The sequence below is a fragment of the Lichenostomus cassidix genome, chromosome 5, assembly GCF_008360975.1.
Source record: "Lichenostomus cassidix isolate B80296 chromosome 5, HeHo_3.0, whole genome shotgun sequence".
In the NCBI taxonomy this organism is placed as follows: domain Eukaryota; kingdom Metazoa; phylum Chordata; class Aves; order Passeriformes; family Meliphagidae; genus Lichenostomus; species Lichenostomus cassidix.
The window spans coordinates 51,121,528-51,136,452 of NC_139486.1; the positions used below are offsets into that span (position 1 = coordinate 51,121,528).

Below are 14,925 nucleotides of genomic sequence, written 5' to 3' on the forward strand. Positions count from 1 at the left end.
ATTTCTTAGCTTTGTCAGAACATTGACAGGTGATGTTCCATAGTGTCCCAAAGCTGTCCCATCACTGAGCTGTGGGTAAGGATGGGACTTGTTCTGGTGGTGTCATATTTACACCACAGGTCTAATCATAGCAATTTGTATGGGAAAAACTCGCCAAGTCAGCCACTTGGTTCACTTGCCAGGGCATCCTGAATTACTACAGCAGCGTTCAAATTAAAATCAAGGTTGTTACGTGTTGGTGTGTACTGTGTGTTAGGTGTTTTTCTGCAGTGGTCTATGGAAGTTACAGATTCCCACAGGACATTAAGCCAGAGATGTAACTGTTGGGTGTGAATCCAGCAGAACATTTAGTACCTAGAAACATTTAAAAATGTTTTTATTCACCAAAAGGTCTCTGCTAGTGTAACCTTGAGAAAGCAGATTTAATTTCATGTGTGTTAACTCATCTGCCCCAGTTGCTGCTCTGTAGGTTTTCTGTCATAACTTTTGTGTTACTATTCTTTCTAATTTCTTGTGTTTAATTTAGCAGCTGGCATAGGCACTAAGTGTTTAGATAACATTTTATATGTGGAAGTATCCAAAGTGAAATGGATTCTGGTGGTGTTCCATTTATTTAGTGAACAGAACATGAATCTCCAATGTGAAGCTGTAGCATCAAATCATGGTATTTTGCAAGACACTACTGTTTAAATTATATGTACTTTGAATATTTGAATTCTAAGTGATCATGTTGCTGTTAAGAGATAGTATTTTTTTAAATACTACTTTCTCCTACAAGTCTTTTGCTTGTTTGTCTTTCAAAATTAAACAGTTTTAACAAGCCTACCATCTCTGTTTATCCTGATGTAATGTTGTCAGTATTGAATCTCGATTTGACAATGTTTTCATAATCCAGTATCACTACAGAAAATTTTCTGTAATGAAAATATGGAGGTTTTTCTAATATTACAATTTTTTTGGTGTTAATTTTTTGAGAGCTTTTTATAATTTAAACCATGTAATTTTAAGTCAAAATTTACCAGTCTGAGTTGCAAAATTTCATCAGAATATCGCATCACCCAGATGGGCATGTATCAGCAGTTTAAAAAATCTTCTTCACAATGGACAAGGATGTGAGCAGAATGTCTTACTCTCTAGAGTATCTGTGGGGTGTGTCCATCTCCTGTGCAGTGTGCCTGCCTGGAGAACTACTGTGCAACAGCTTTATGCTGGAGGGTTGTTTCAAACAGTTCAGTAGTTTCATGGTTTATTGAACTCTTGGGCTGAGCTGCAGCAGGCAGGTGTGTTGTTGCCCTTTGTTGGAAGGCAAACTCTTTTACAAGTGTTGATGAAGAATGGAAGAAATTTTCCTTTGCATCTTCAGGTTAGACTTTTCTTTGGTATTGTTTTGGGTATTTTTTTTTGTGTATGTGTGTGGGGTTTTTTTTTGGGGGGGGTTTTGGTTTTTTGTGTGTGTTGTTTTGTTTTTCTTAATAGCTGGTTAAAATTAAAGTAATATGACTCACTTGATTCTTGACATAACAGCAACATCCTTCTGCTCTCTTTTTTTTTACCTGAGCTATGTCAGTAACAGAGACCCTCATGGTAATCAGTCATATTAGAAGCTAATTCCTCTTTCCATTGCCTTGTGTCTGCTGGGGTTTTTACAGCAGGATCTGTCTGCTTGCTGCTTTAGCACCACCATAAGTTGGTACCCTGAGTCCAGTTGTAGGACTGTTGTCATCAAGTGTTAAAGCACAAAAAGCCTTTGCACAAAAGTGACCTGAAAGGTCTTGGCAAGGATGCTACGAGCAAATAGTGCTGTGCTACTTACCCTTTCGTAGAAACTGTCCACCTGTCCTTCAGCTGATGTGTTTGGGCACTGCAAGTCCATGTAGACACTTAGAGAGTTAGAAATTGTTATTCCCACGGAATCAACAATAGCAAAGTAAAGCGGGGGGCAGTTCAGTTCTAACATGTCTGATCTGTGAGGCCTTGAAACATCCCACGCTGTGCTCTTCTCTTGTCCTCCTCCAGAGCTGGAAATCTGTGTTTGATCCTCTCCTTGGGTGGAGGTCAGCTTGTGGTTGCCAACAGCCCCACTGCTGGGCCTTCCACAGCCACTTGTGCTTGCCTTAAAGGCAGTCACTGTTCCAAACAAGATCATTTCAAGTCTGGTTTTCTTCACAAATAATCTGGGCAATTCTGCAGCTCGTCTTGGGGGTTTGTTTTGCATAAAATCTCTGTACAAGATTTTGGATGTTTTCCTTTTTGGGCAGAGGCAATATCTGTGTGAGCATCTCTTGCAAGGATAAAGCACTGCAGGGTGGTCCCACAGTTAGGAGTAAATCATACAAGGACACAAAGGGTGTTGTCAAAATTCAGTTATTGGCAAGTAACTTGATTTGATGCTTAAAATACTGGCACTTTGCTATCCAAAATGTAAATGGATTTAATAGCAGACTTTATTTATCAATAAAGCATCGGCAGAGTTTATCTCTACACCATGTTGTTCATTCTATTGCTACATCAGTATCTACTTTGCTTAATTTTCATGTAATTCAAAAACTGCTTAAGATAACAAGTACATAAATAAATCACTCAGTAAGTCTTTTCAAGGAAAATCAAAATCATGAAAAGGCAGAAGCATAAACATATTTTGGTTTTAATAAAATCAGCTCATCAGTTCATGAGAGATAGGGAATAATTGGAAAAGAGTCTACTGAAATCACTTGTTTTGTTATTCTCATCTGAGAAAATCAAAAGGAATAACTTAATAATGATTATCTTCAGTATTTTTGGTAAGTGGTAAGAGAAGGTATATTAGGTTAAAACTGTGCTTGCTCTTTCAGAACAAAATTGTTTTTTAGTATCAGGAAAAAGATCTAGGATAGTTCGTGACTTTTTTTAATTATTAAATGAAATTAGAACTGATGAAATTACCTAGGATTTATTTTTTGTCTCATTTAATTTCTTATTCAATTTTCTTTTCCCCATTCAGTTATGAACCATAAGTTCTAAGGAATTTTTTTTGCAGTGATTGCTTCTTTTTTTTAAATAGTCACATGTGTGGGCCACTTTCTATATAAGATTTTTAAATCCTTCTCTAGGGCAGATCAGGGTTCAAAGTTAAACTGGCAGCTGCATGTCAGTCTTGTATGTATGTGTATATATATATATGTATATATGTATCACTGGGAGGCTGTGGGGGAAGTATGTCTTTGCTAGCTGTTGAGCATGCATAGCCCTATGAAAATGTTTTATTAGGCAAAAATGAAGTTTTAACATTTCAGGTTAGGAAAACTCGTACTGTGGCCATAGAAATTTGCAGCAGATCCAGCATCTCATTTCCTTGTGTCTTTACTACCACTTCCCACGCACCAAACTCCTTCAAGAGAGGAATGAGGGTAAAACTTCCCATATCAGCTTGAACATAACTATTCTCACTGTATTTTGAGGTACATGGTGACTTAGCCTTGAATTGCAGAGTGTGGTGGGATTGAGTCTTTCCTGCTACCTCAAAGACACAGATGCCCCTATCCAGCTTAAATAATATTTTCTGAGTTTGAACACTTATATTTTTGCTTTCAGTTTAAGTCCTCTTACATTCTTAGAGCTTAAAAAAAAAAAAAAACCCAAGCAGAATTTGCTACTTGTGTACTTTCTAATGCCTAATCATAAAAGAGTTAAAAGAACCCTAGAAAACTGTGCAAAAGCCAGGCTTGTGAATGTCAATCTAGAATTCAATTTTTCATTATGGATTTGCAGCAGCATTCCTGCTAAAGGATAGGGAGGAAGGCTTGTTGTCTGGCATCATGTACCATACTTGCTTTTCTAAGATCAAATATATGTTAACACATGACACTGCCAATCTGCATTCTGACATTTCAGTGGATTTAAAAGCAAGAGATAATTCAACTATAAAAGTGTTTTTAGGAAGTGCAGTTGAGTGATTTTTTTTTTTTTAATGTGTAACACAACTATTTTATAGACTTCTATAAATTTTGATATAATTCTTACTTCAACAAAATGATATTACAAGTAAAAATTATTCTGACCATGAGGAAGATTGCAGAGAGTAGAAGATTGTAGTTTGGGTCAAGGGATTTGCTTGGGTGACTCAAATATTTGTGCAAGAATAGTGATTTTAATATGAAGGAAACGAGATGCACATAATATTCTCAGATCTGCAGTCTGTGTATCCTGATATTTTGTTGCTGGAGAAAATTGACTGTAGCAGAAGGTTGCACATCAGTGTCTTCTGATGCAAGTTTCTTACAGCTCTACACAATTGATGGCTGGTTTTGTTCTACATTGATTCAACCCTTACTGTATAATCTAGAGCCCTTGTGGTTATTTCTCTATCTATTCTTAAGTACTCCTAGTATTTTCTTTTTATCTCAACAGTGGGCTGTGGTTCTGAGGGTAATTGTAATTCTGGCTTTAAAAAAAGCTAGATTTTATATTTAATACTTTGAGATAAAGACTGATGTAAATATAAAAGTGTGTGGGGAATTCCTTGATCTTCTAGAGTGAGGCAGGGCATTAGAAACACCTGTCTGCTTATCTTCCCTTATTTATTATATAATTTGAGTAATGTTACTGATCATTCATTCTTTCCTGAAACTTTATAGTTCTAACTAGGGTTTCTTCTTGTACCCAAATCCCTTCAAGTCTTTAATTTATATTGTTCTTTTCTGCGTCTTTTCTATTTGATGTATCCTTTTTCAGATGGGGGTGACCAAAACTGAACACAGAATTCAAAAGTGAACACACACTATTCAAGGTGAGGGAATAAAACTAGTTTACATAAGGCATAATATTTTTTGATATGTCTCTATCCTTAAAAATGAATACTGATATCCTGATTATTTTTAATCCCAATTGTAAAATATTTTTCTTGAGTAATCTGTAAAGTTGTCTGGATTTTTCATTGAAAAGTTGGTTAATTTATAACATAAATTCTTATGGGTAATTAATTAATGAATATAGTACATTAATATCTGCTGTGGTTTACTATACACCGTGTATGCTCTACTTCCTGTTATGTTGATCTAATTACATATTTAAAATTCCTTCTGAAGACCATAATGAATCCACCATAGTGCCAACTGATCTTTATATCCTTCATCATTCACAGGTTTTATCATTACATGGTTCCTTCCCATTTCATCCTTCGGATTATTCAAGTGTACTTGCCTGGGAGATTTTTCTGGGTATTGCCACCTTGATTTTGATCCCTCTGGTCAAGAATCTTTCCTATGTTCTTGCAGATCTTGAAGAAAGGTTTACATTCCTCCATGTAGATGGCAAGGATTGGTAGTTGAAGAGAATGAATTGTACATGAGAATACTCATCAGAATGCCCACTGCCATCTCTCGTTAACTTTTTCACTGCATGTGATCCTTCTCTTAGACCTCCTCTCTTCAGGAGAAGAATTATACATCTCACAACCCATGTCTGTTTTTTTCTTTCAGAAAGGATATGCTTGCATTATGCTCGTGATGGTAGTAGGAGGAAAGAGGTATTCTTAGGCTGGTAATCTGGTTTAACTCTTGCAAATTGGATTCATTTACATGAGTTCTCTATACCATGACTTTCACCAGGTCATTAATAAAGTATATAAACATCCCACCCTTTTGATGACTTCCTTGCATTTCTTATAATGGTGACATTGTGTTGTGTCCAGAGCAGATTATTATTAGGCATTGTCACCATGAACAGTGGTAAATAGAGGTAGTAAACTTTGGTTTGTATGAGGAGAGCATACATTTTGTGTAACACGCTCATATTAGGAGCATTGTCTCCATTTACCTTCAACTACATGAACATATAGAACCCAAAATTTATGGAGAACCAGTATTAAAATTATTATTCAGTATGTTTTGATATTGCAAAGTTGAAATGGCATGATAAGGATTATATGCCTTTTTGGAAAGAATTTTTCTGCAAAATATGTAATGAAGAGTTAACATTGCCAAGGATTTGCCAGCATTCCTGATGCCCAGCATCTTTGGAGGAGGCGATAGCACCTGTGGAATGGAATAGCTCCATGTTTCTCATACAGCACCATTACCTTAAAACATGGAAGTTGGGATGGGTTGTGGGTAAAAGTGGTGGTCTTGGAAAGAAATCACACAGCTGTGTTGGAAGGAGTGGGAGAGCCGAGGGGAGGAAGGCTGTTTCTGTACTCTTCACTCTCCTGGAGAGCAGCAGGTGGTCAGTTGTCACTGTTGAGCAGCTAGCAGAGTAATGAAGGCACTAGTTCTCAGTGGCAAGAAGGAATGACCTTTATTGTTTTGATTTCATCACATATATAGAGTTCTCAAAAGTCACCCAGATTGGTCAGTCAGAAGCCTTCCCCCAGGCCTGATTGGCCAGGCCTGCACTGCCCAAGTTCTGGAACACTGTTCCAACAACATCCAAACTTTATCTTTATTTATAAAACACAAGAAAATTTCTCATGAGAAAAACCTGTGCTAACCACAGTCAGTGAATAAACCCATGGTGTGATCAACAGTCAATACATTGACCCTCTCACACTGCCAGAAGAAAAACAGAAATAAAGATTGCTCAGTCTTTAGTCTCATTTCCTTGATCTCTGAGGGGGTTTGTGTAGTGTGACTGTGTTACAGGACCTTCTGTGAGAACATATTTGAGAAGTTATTCCTGCGTTCAACTGAATTTTTCATAAAAGTAGCAGTTCTGGGAAGCTGCTGTTCTTATTGTTTTGTGCTGTTCTTCAGTTATTATGTGTGTTGGCTGTTGGGTTTTAGCTTTTTCATGGAACTTCTGTTCTAAATTGGATTTCTAACCAACGATTTCTAGGTAATGATCATATGAAATGGTTTGACTTCTTAGAGATTTTGTTATGACTTTTTTTTTAGAATGGGTAATTCTTAATTCTTGCTCTTCATTCTTTGTTCCCCCAGTGTAAGGGCTGGAAGAAATTTTCTATTACTATGCTACAGTTTTGATTTTTTTTTTTTAAAGTTTTTGCTTGGAGTTTGTTTTTGGGGTTTTTTTGGGTTTTTTTTTGTTTGTTTTAATTCTCCATCAAGGAACTATTTCATTTTTCTTAAAGTTTGTTTATTTTGTTGCTTCATTCCAAGCTGGCTAACAGGCTTCAGATAAACTATTTTGTGAGATGTTTGGGTCTTTGAGCAAGTTAATGGAAGAAATTATGTGATTTCTTTCCTCATAAGCATACAAAAATTGATAGGATAGTATATGTATTTATGGTCTGTGATGTAATAAATAGAAATGTGACTATCCAAACAAGCAGCTAAAGCAACTGTTCATTTGTGTCTTCATCTTTTTAGGTACTTCTAATTGTGAAGTCTAAGCTATGCTGTTTTATGATAATATTTTTAATTAATATTTAAGTTACACTGATAAGAAGGAAATAGATGCTTTCTCTCTAAAATCTTGCTTTGAATTTAAGTAAGATTTGGTGTCTTTGAGAATTTAGAAAATTCTGGTGTTCTCCTTGTTGATGTCTTGGTATGGGATAACAGGTGCATTATTAAGGTGGAGACTGGTAGTTTCTGAACATCTTGTGATCTGCAGTAAAAATCAAGCAGGAGTGTGTGTGGTGCTGTTTTGAGAGAAGTACTAAGTTATACTGTTTTTTGAGTGGTCTGATGTTAAAGTGACTGTTGGGACATCGGGAGTTCCTACCACTCTAATGTCCATGGTTGTAGTTAGGAAAGGGAATACCTTCCTTTAGAGTTGCATGTGAAAATATTCCTTGTACAAAAGAGGTATAGATCATCCTTAAAATAAAAGTTAAAGAATGATTCTCTCCACTTTAATACTTTTCTCCCCAGCTCTCCAGACAGATTTTAACAGGAGGTTTAAAAGAAGGAGAAACAGGAGAACGTCCCTTTGAGCATGACATTAACAAGCTTTCCATTAACAAAAATTTTTGAGCTGGTTAAGACCACTCCACACATAATCAAACTCAGTTACAGTTCTCCTGCACCTTTGTTTGCTGTGAGAAAATCCTCCATTTTAAGGAATAACAGGAAACATGGTGGGAGACATTGGTCCTGAAAGAGCAGCAGCTCTTCATCTCCCTCACTCCAAGCTAGCCTGGAAATGTATTTTATTCACTGTACTGTGGTATGGCACAGGTAGCTCTGCTCAGGAGCACTTTTGTTTCCTCTTCCTTTCTGGATGGTAGGTCTGGTGTTGGCAAGTGAGGAGCACTTTGCCTCTCCTGGAATACGTCCCTTTTCCTTAGACTTATTTATTAGTGCTTTTCTCTGGGAAAAACTAACAGATCACTGTATTTTGAAATACAGCAAGTTTTCCTTTTTCTTCTTTTTCTTTTTTTTTGGCATTGTATCCACCCTTATCCTTCTTTTCTTTGCACTCCTGTCTCTCCAAAGAGACGCCCGACAGACCGACGGACTGTGGCTATTTTTGTATGGCACACATATTAACCATTGAGTAAATGTAAGAGGTTTTACAGAGCTTATTTTAGCAGGAGCATTTGTTAAAGCCCCTATATCCATAGGCTGTGTGTATATTCATTAACTATTCAGGGCTGTAACATAATACAACAGAAGGAAGTGTATTTTAACAGAGATCTGTAACAACCATAGGCAGACTGGCACCCGGCCAGCGAGGAAAGGCAGACGTTTCTTGCTGCTATTTCTGTCTTGTGGCATCCAGAGATATTGAATTGATTTCTGGGATAATGAAACTAGCTAAAACTCACTGCAGTGTCACGATCCTGCATTACAAAAATATGTATGTTTGATCCCCAGAAGTTTGTTGTAATCAAATCTTTGGAGGCTGTGGAAAACTGAGCCTCTCCAGTTTCACTGCCAGCATGACAAGATTTAGCCTTCATATAACCACATCCAAAATGGTTTGTGGCAAGGATGGGAAGAACTGAAGTGCTAGCAGGAATGGAAAGTACATAATTATTTAACAGAATATCCTGTCCTGTAGATTTTCTTATCCATGGAAAGTGTTGGATTTTCCCTGTAGCAGAAGCCTGAATGGCTTCACTGGTCAGAGATGGGGCAGAGCATTGGGAATCCTTTCCCTGGTGGTGAACAAGCATCCTTGGAGCTTGGAGTGTGTCTGTGTGCAGCTTCTGCCAACTACCCCTTGTGAAAAGAGATGGAGATGCTTCAGCTCTTGGTCTGCTGTGTAGCGACAAAATAGCTTCTCTGTCCCAATGTAGCACAAAAATAGGAATTTGTTCCCAATCCAGTACATGTCAGTAATTTAAAAAATATTTTGCTAAAGGTAAATGTCAGAGGAGAATGAGATATGTAGGTATTTACTATGATCAGAGTCGGTTTTGTGTGTGGAATGTCAATAGATTACGCCAGGATGTGCTGAAGCATAAGATTTGTGAGCTTTTACGCAGGTGAGAAATCACATATTTCCTGGTCAGTTGAATGTTCCAGTTCTGCCCAGCTGCAATGGGAATTATCCTCTTAGTTTTAACCACCTTCCTACTGTTCTGTGGCAAGCAAAGCTAACAGCAGATTGGCTGCTCTAACAGTAGATCTCTTTACAGTGTGATGCTTTAAATAATACTTTACATCTCTAGGCATCTTTCTGTGTTAGAATGCAGATATAAGTTAATTCTTTTTCTTTTTGTTAATAGCTTGAATGAGCTGGGAGGGAAGGTTTTAAAAGAACAAATACAATGAAAATGGATATTTGTGAAATACTTAAGTTCAATTCCACATGAACAGAAATGTTAAAAGCCCCTTTAGCAGCTGTGTCAATACCAATTTTTCTGGTTCTTGAGTGCAGACATAAATTCAGATGGTGTTGGTTAAATAATTCACATTTGTTTTAGGTGAAAAATAACACCTGCTCTGTTTAGCAAGTGCAGTGTTTTCATTTAAGTGATTTAAAAATTGATCACATTGAGCTGATTTGAGTACATTAAGGGATTTGCAGTTATGTGATTAAATTGATATTTTAAATAGCTTTAACTGTACTGTACAGTTGAGAAGTGTGCAAGTGGATTTTCAGATGAAACTTTTTTATTTTTTAAATAAAAAACTGTTGTGTTTAGAATGTAGTTACAGACATGACATTGAGTGAACAAATCATTTGAGGCATACTGGAGGAAAGGCAAAAGTTTTCAATCCGGGGCACTCTGTTTTTCAGGCATATTAGTTATTTTCATGTATATAGCAAACTAATACTTGTAGGAAAAACCATCTTGGAGCTGCAAAATATTAATTACCACAAGTTACCTAGATAAAGAAAAACGTGGTTTCTGATGCTATGATTTTATTGAAATAATTATAAAAAACCAGCTTTTGTTTTGTGGGTTTTTTTTTTATTTGTTATGTTGGATTGTTGAATTACCTTTCTTCCCCAAGGAAAAAAATTCAGTAACCATGTTTAATTTGCAGAGCACCAGAGATCATACTGGGATTGCCGTTTTGTGAAGCCATAGACATGTGGTCGTTAGGGTGTGTGATTGCAGAGCTGTTTCTTGGATGGCCACTGTACCCAGGAGCACTGGAATATGACCAGGTAGTAGAATAAATTTCACAAGCATATGTGCACTTTCTGCAACTTAAGAATTTCAGATCGTTAAATCCAGAATTTTGAATGCTAAAAATATCCCCTGTTATGTTGCATTCCTTCAAGTCTGTTCAATGCCTTTAATTTAGTCTTATTGATTGTCCTAGAAACATAAATCCTTTTTCTGAACCAGGCTGTATATTGTGCTGCTTTTTATGAATTAAATTTCCATTTGTCCTCCTCTCTCTGTCTTACAAAACAGATGTTGGTATTGAAGCTGCTTTTTCTGATGGAAACCAAAGTTTGCAGCTACCATCACTGCATTATGATCTCTTTCATTTGCCATGAACAGGGCTGACTCTGGAATGTCTATTCAGATGTCAGGATTAATTGTGTTCTGAATACTTTCTGATGCTTTCTGGAAACCCAACAAAGCTCAAAGATTTGAGAGCCTGTACTTCACGAGGAATGAGAATGAACTGCCACTATAATACTGTAGATACGCAGTGGTAAAGCTTGAAGCTGTTGAAGCTTTACCTTTGCTTCGTTGGAGTTTTCAGCTACTGACGCCATCAGCATTAGTGAATGAACTTAGTAAACCCCCACATTGGTTCTAATGAAAGATGTAGAATGTTTTCTATTTTAAACGCTTAAAAAATAATGTGGAATTTGGAAGGAATATAATCAGCATCCCGACTATCCCCACCTGGTTTTGAACTTTGCCAGTGAAGCAATCTCTTGAAAACCCCAGGAGGAGTTTGCTAAGTTCTACATCTTTGATTCATCATTGAGTTCAGTGGCAGTTAACTTTTCTAAAAATTGGTTTGTTAAAACCATTTTCAGGGGATATATTAATTTTGTGTTGATGTTTGGTAATATTTCATACTTCAGTTTCCTTAATTTACACAAAATGCAATGTTTCATGCATGGAAAGTGGGCTATGAGTGGAATGTGGGTTCATGCTTTGATGCATTTAGAAGACATTTTTGCAGACTGTTGCTGATAAAATGGAAAATAAAAGAGGAAACATCTAACAACCCATATAATTCACTGTTCTTTTTAAGGATAAAGTGAAGGCATTTCTTTTTTGGAAAGAATCTACAATGCTGTCTCAAGAATTTCCAAGAACTTGGCAAATTTATTTACCTGTTAGATATCATTCAAGTTTGCTGGAAGCCTCAGTTAATAACTCATCTGGCAACTTGCATGATCTTCATGTTGGAAAAGTTGTGGTAGAAGAGGGACTGCAAACTCCTCTGCACCAGCAGGAGTTGCCTTACTTTAGCCAGGCTTGTAATTGTGCTCCAGCAGATCTGCAAAACTTTGGAGAAATTTGGTTCAGGGTTTTTCTCAGTATACATGAGTACCACAGGAGTAGGAGATAACTTCCAAGGGAATTCCTTTCCTCCTGCTACATGGTGTGTGTCACTGAGTAAGCTAACAGGCGAGGGCTTTGTGCAGCATTTCCCCCCTGTCCCCCTGGTATGTGGCAACCAACACATTGGCTTTTGAAAGGGAGCTCTTAGTTCTTATATTCATGTGTGGTTAGAACCAGTAACAGCTGTACTTCTCAGTGGAAAATAGCCCTGTCTTCTGAGCTTTAATACTCATTAAAAACAGGCACAGGTGCTTAACTGCAGAATTTTTCAATTAATGCACTCTTTTCCCCTCTACTTTTTAGAACTGTTTTATAAGGATGTTATAAATGATCTAGAAATACTTCTGGTCAGGGATTCTCTTTGTTTCCTGAGGTAGGGAATTATGGAGGATATTAAATACCAAAAGTTGGCAGCATTGTATTTAGTTCCTCCCCACTTGGGTCTGTCACTTACTTTCCAGCAGAAACCTCACATGCAGCTTTCCTCTCTACTACCCATTAGTTTTATTCCTCTCAGGTGCTCCTAGCTCCGAGGTCCTCTCTCTTTCATTGACTTCATTTTCTCATCTCTCAGTTTCTGATTTGGTCTATTTGACCACTCTCTCCTTTTGATTTTTCCCTTTCTTCTCTCTTATTCCCTGGCTGCTCCTCCTTCTCCAGGGGTTGGCTCACCCCAGCAAGTCCCTCTGTGGTGTGGGACCCAGCCTTTCAGAGGTACAGCCCTGGCTGCTGGAATCCATACTCTCTCCATCCCAACGTGCAACAAACTTAGTTTTCAGTTATTGCCAATTATTGTTCCAACTCCACGGTGGTTTTTAATTTTTAAAGCAATGCTGCTTCTGGGATAACTCCTCTGTAGTATGGTGAGCTAACATTGCATGCACAGTAGTTAAAACACATCCTGTTTCAACAGATTTCTGTTGAGGCCTTGAAACTTAACTATTCTAGGTAATACACTGCTCATCAACTATGATAGGTAGTGCAAAATGCTTAGTAAATCATCTTTTAAAATAAATGCCTCTTGATCATTTCATTGCAAAGTTTCTTTCAGGCATGAAGCTACTCCATTCCCATCACACTCAGTAGCAGATTTTCTTGAACAAAAACACTATCTCTTGCTGCCTAGTTGTACAGGCACTCCCTTTCCACATGGAATGTTGCCTTGAAATGCAGGTGTGTCAGATGTGTGAAAGACTGCTACACTGGAAACAGCAAATGGGAAGGATTTTTATTAAGTTACATAATGAGAACATGCAAAAAAAAATCATCAAAGTTCTTTAAGCAAATGAACCCCTTCTACTGATTTTTCTGTTTAGAATTAAAAAATTACATTTAGGATTTGAGTGGGTCGAGGAGGTAATGACAGCCACTCTCCCCAGCTCCTCATTTTTGTGACCCAACCTAAAAAGCTTGCTTATATAGGTCACTTGAGAGGTTTGTTTATGTATGGCTTTCTCTGGGAGATGGAGAGAGCAGTGCCAAGTGCTCAGTGTTAGGTTTCTCCCCTATGTAAGATGTAGCTGTCAAACTGCCATGCTCTGAGCGTGGTTCATTTTGTAATTTTTAAATGACATTACAAGTTTTTAACTTTGTGGGGGTCAGGCTTTGAAAACAGTAGGTAAATTATTTACCCTGTTCTGTTTTTTTTCCTCAGATTCGCTACATTTCACAGACTCAAGGTTTGCCAGGAGAGCAGTTGTTAAGCATGGGAACGAAAACTGCAAGATTTTTCTGTAGAGAAACAGATGCACCATATTCTAGTTGGAGATTAAAGGTAAACAGTAGAATGTGGTAGAAAACAGCATTTTATTTTATGGGCAGAGAAACCGGAGAGGCCAAGATTTGCTACAATGCTGTTATCTCCCTGGTGCATCTCCTGTGGTTTTTACCAGCTCCTGCTCTGTATCCCTTCCATTTTTTCTGTTCCCCAAGGTGCAGCTGCCAGGCTGTGCTGCGGTCACTGCATGGCTGCCAGGTGGGGAATTCAAATTAAGCCTTGTATCTCCAGAGAGTACTAAATGAGTGGGTTTGTTTTGTTTTCTTCCTTGCTTGGTTACTGCTTTTCACTTCATGTAAGGAATTTGTCTCTGAGGCCCACATTGCTCTGTCAAAATTTGTCCAGAACTGGCTTCAGAATCAGAAGTTCCTAGGAGAGAAGGGAGATGAAGAAATATCATGGCTGTGTCCATCTCATTTATTTTAGATCTCCTGCTGAAACAGTCTTTGTTGGCTGAAAGCTGCAGTACAGTGAGTGCAAACAAAGTTAAAACAAAATGTACTTTTGTGTTCTGCACACCTTGCTTCTCTCTAAGCAACATTATTGCACTCTGGCTATAAACAAAGCTTTTGCTTCCTATGCAAATAATTTACTTTTTTTTTTAAATTGTATTGCTTCACGACCCAACTTGCCTGAGTTGACAGAGTTCTCAGGAAGCAGTTACAGTTGACAGGAGATTTCTGCAGCACCCAGCAGCTGCCGAGCTCCCAGCACGAGTTGCGTAAGTGCCCCCAGCAAGTTGGTAAATCCCCGGCGGCGCTGGGCTGGGGCTGCGCTGGGGTTATGTAAGATTTCTCCAGTTACACCAGCCTGCTTAATCCCATCCTCTGCTTTCTCAAGCACTTGGTCTTTAGGTGACACTTTACATCTGGCTTCTCCCTGTCGGAGAGCCTGAGTGAGTTCTTGGAGCAAGCAGCCCTCCCCAGTTTCAGGAGCTCTTAGGTACCTTGCAGAGGTTAATTAGGAGTTTTGCTGTGGACCATTGGTCATTACTTGCAGTTTTTGTCAAAGTTCATTTTGGAAACTTTTCTGTAATCTGTATGCTCCAAATTTTTTCCCTGAAGTCCCCTCTTGCCTCTTGTAGCACCAGCCTACTGATGCTGTCTGTGTTGAAGGAGGAAAATTGTAGCAGAAAGTACTATACCCGCTCAAAAATAATTAATTCTCTAGGATTTAGTAATTTGTTGCATACTTAAATATTTAAAATATTTACACTAGCTGTTGTGTATGTGGAGAAATAAAAGTGTAAAAGTAAAAAAAGGAAAGAGAAAATAAGCTG

At 37.8% G+C, this 14,925-nt stretch overlaps 1 protein-coding gene across 4 annotated transcripts in view; it reads left to right on the forward strand.

Moving 5' to 3' along the window:
- Positions 1 to 14,925, forward strand: part of HIPK3 (homeodomain interacting protein kinase 3) — a 66,963-nt gene that overhangs the window by 35,552 nt on the left and 16,486 nt on the right. For all 4 annotated transcript variants that reach the window (XM_085063043.1, XM_085063045.1, XM_085063046.1 and 1 more), the window contains exons 3-4: positions 10,377 to 10,500; positions 13,524 to 13,643. In XM_085063043.1, the coding sequence (XP_084919169.1) occupies positions 10,377 to 10,500; positions 13,524 to 13,643 (244 nt within the window). The remainder of the gene's footprint in view (positions 1 to 10,376; positions 10,501 to 13,523; positions 13,644 to 14,925) is intronic.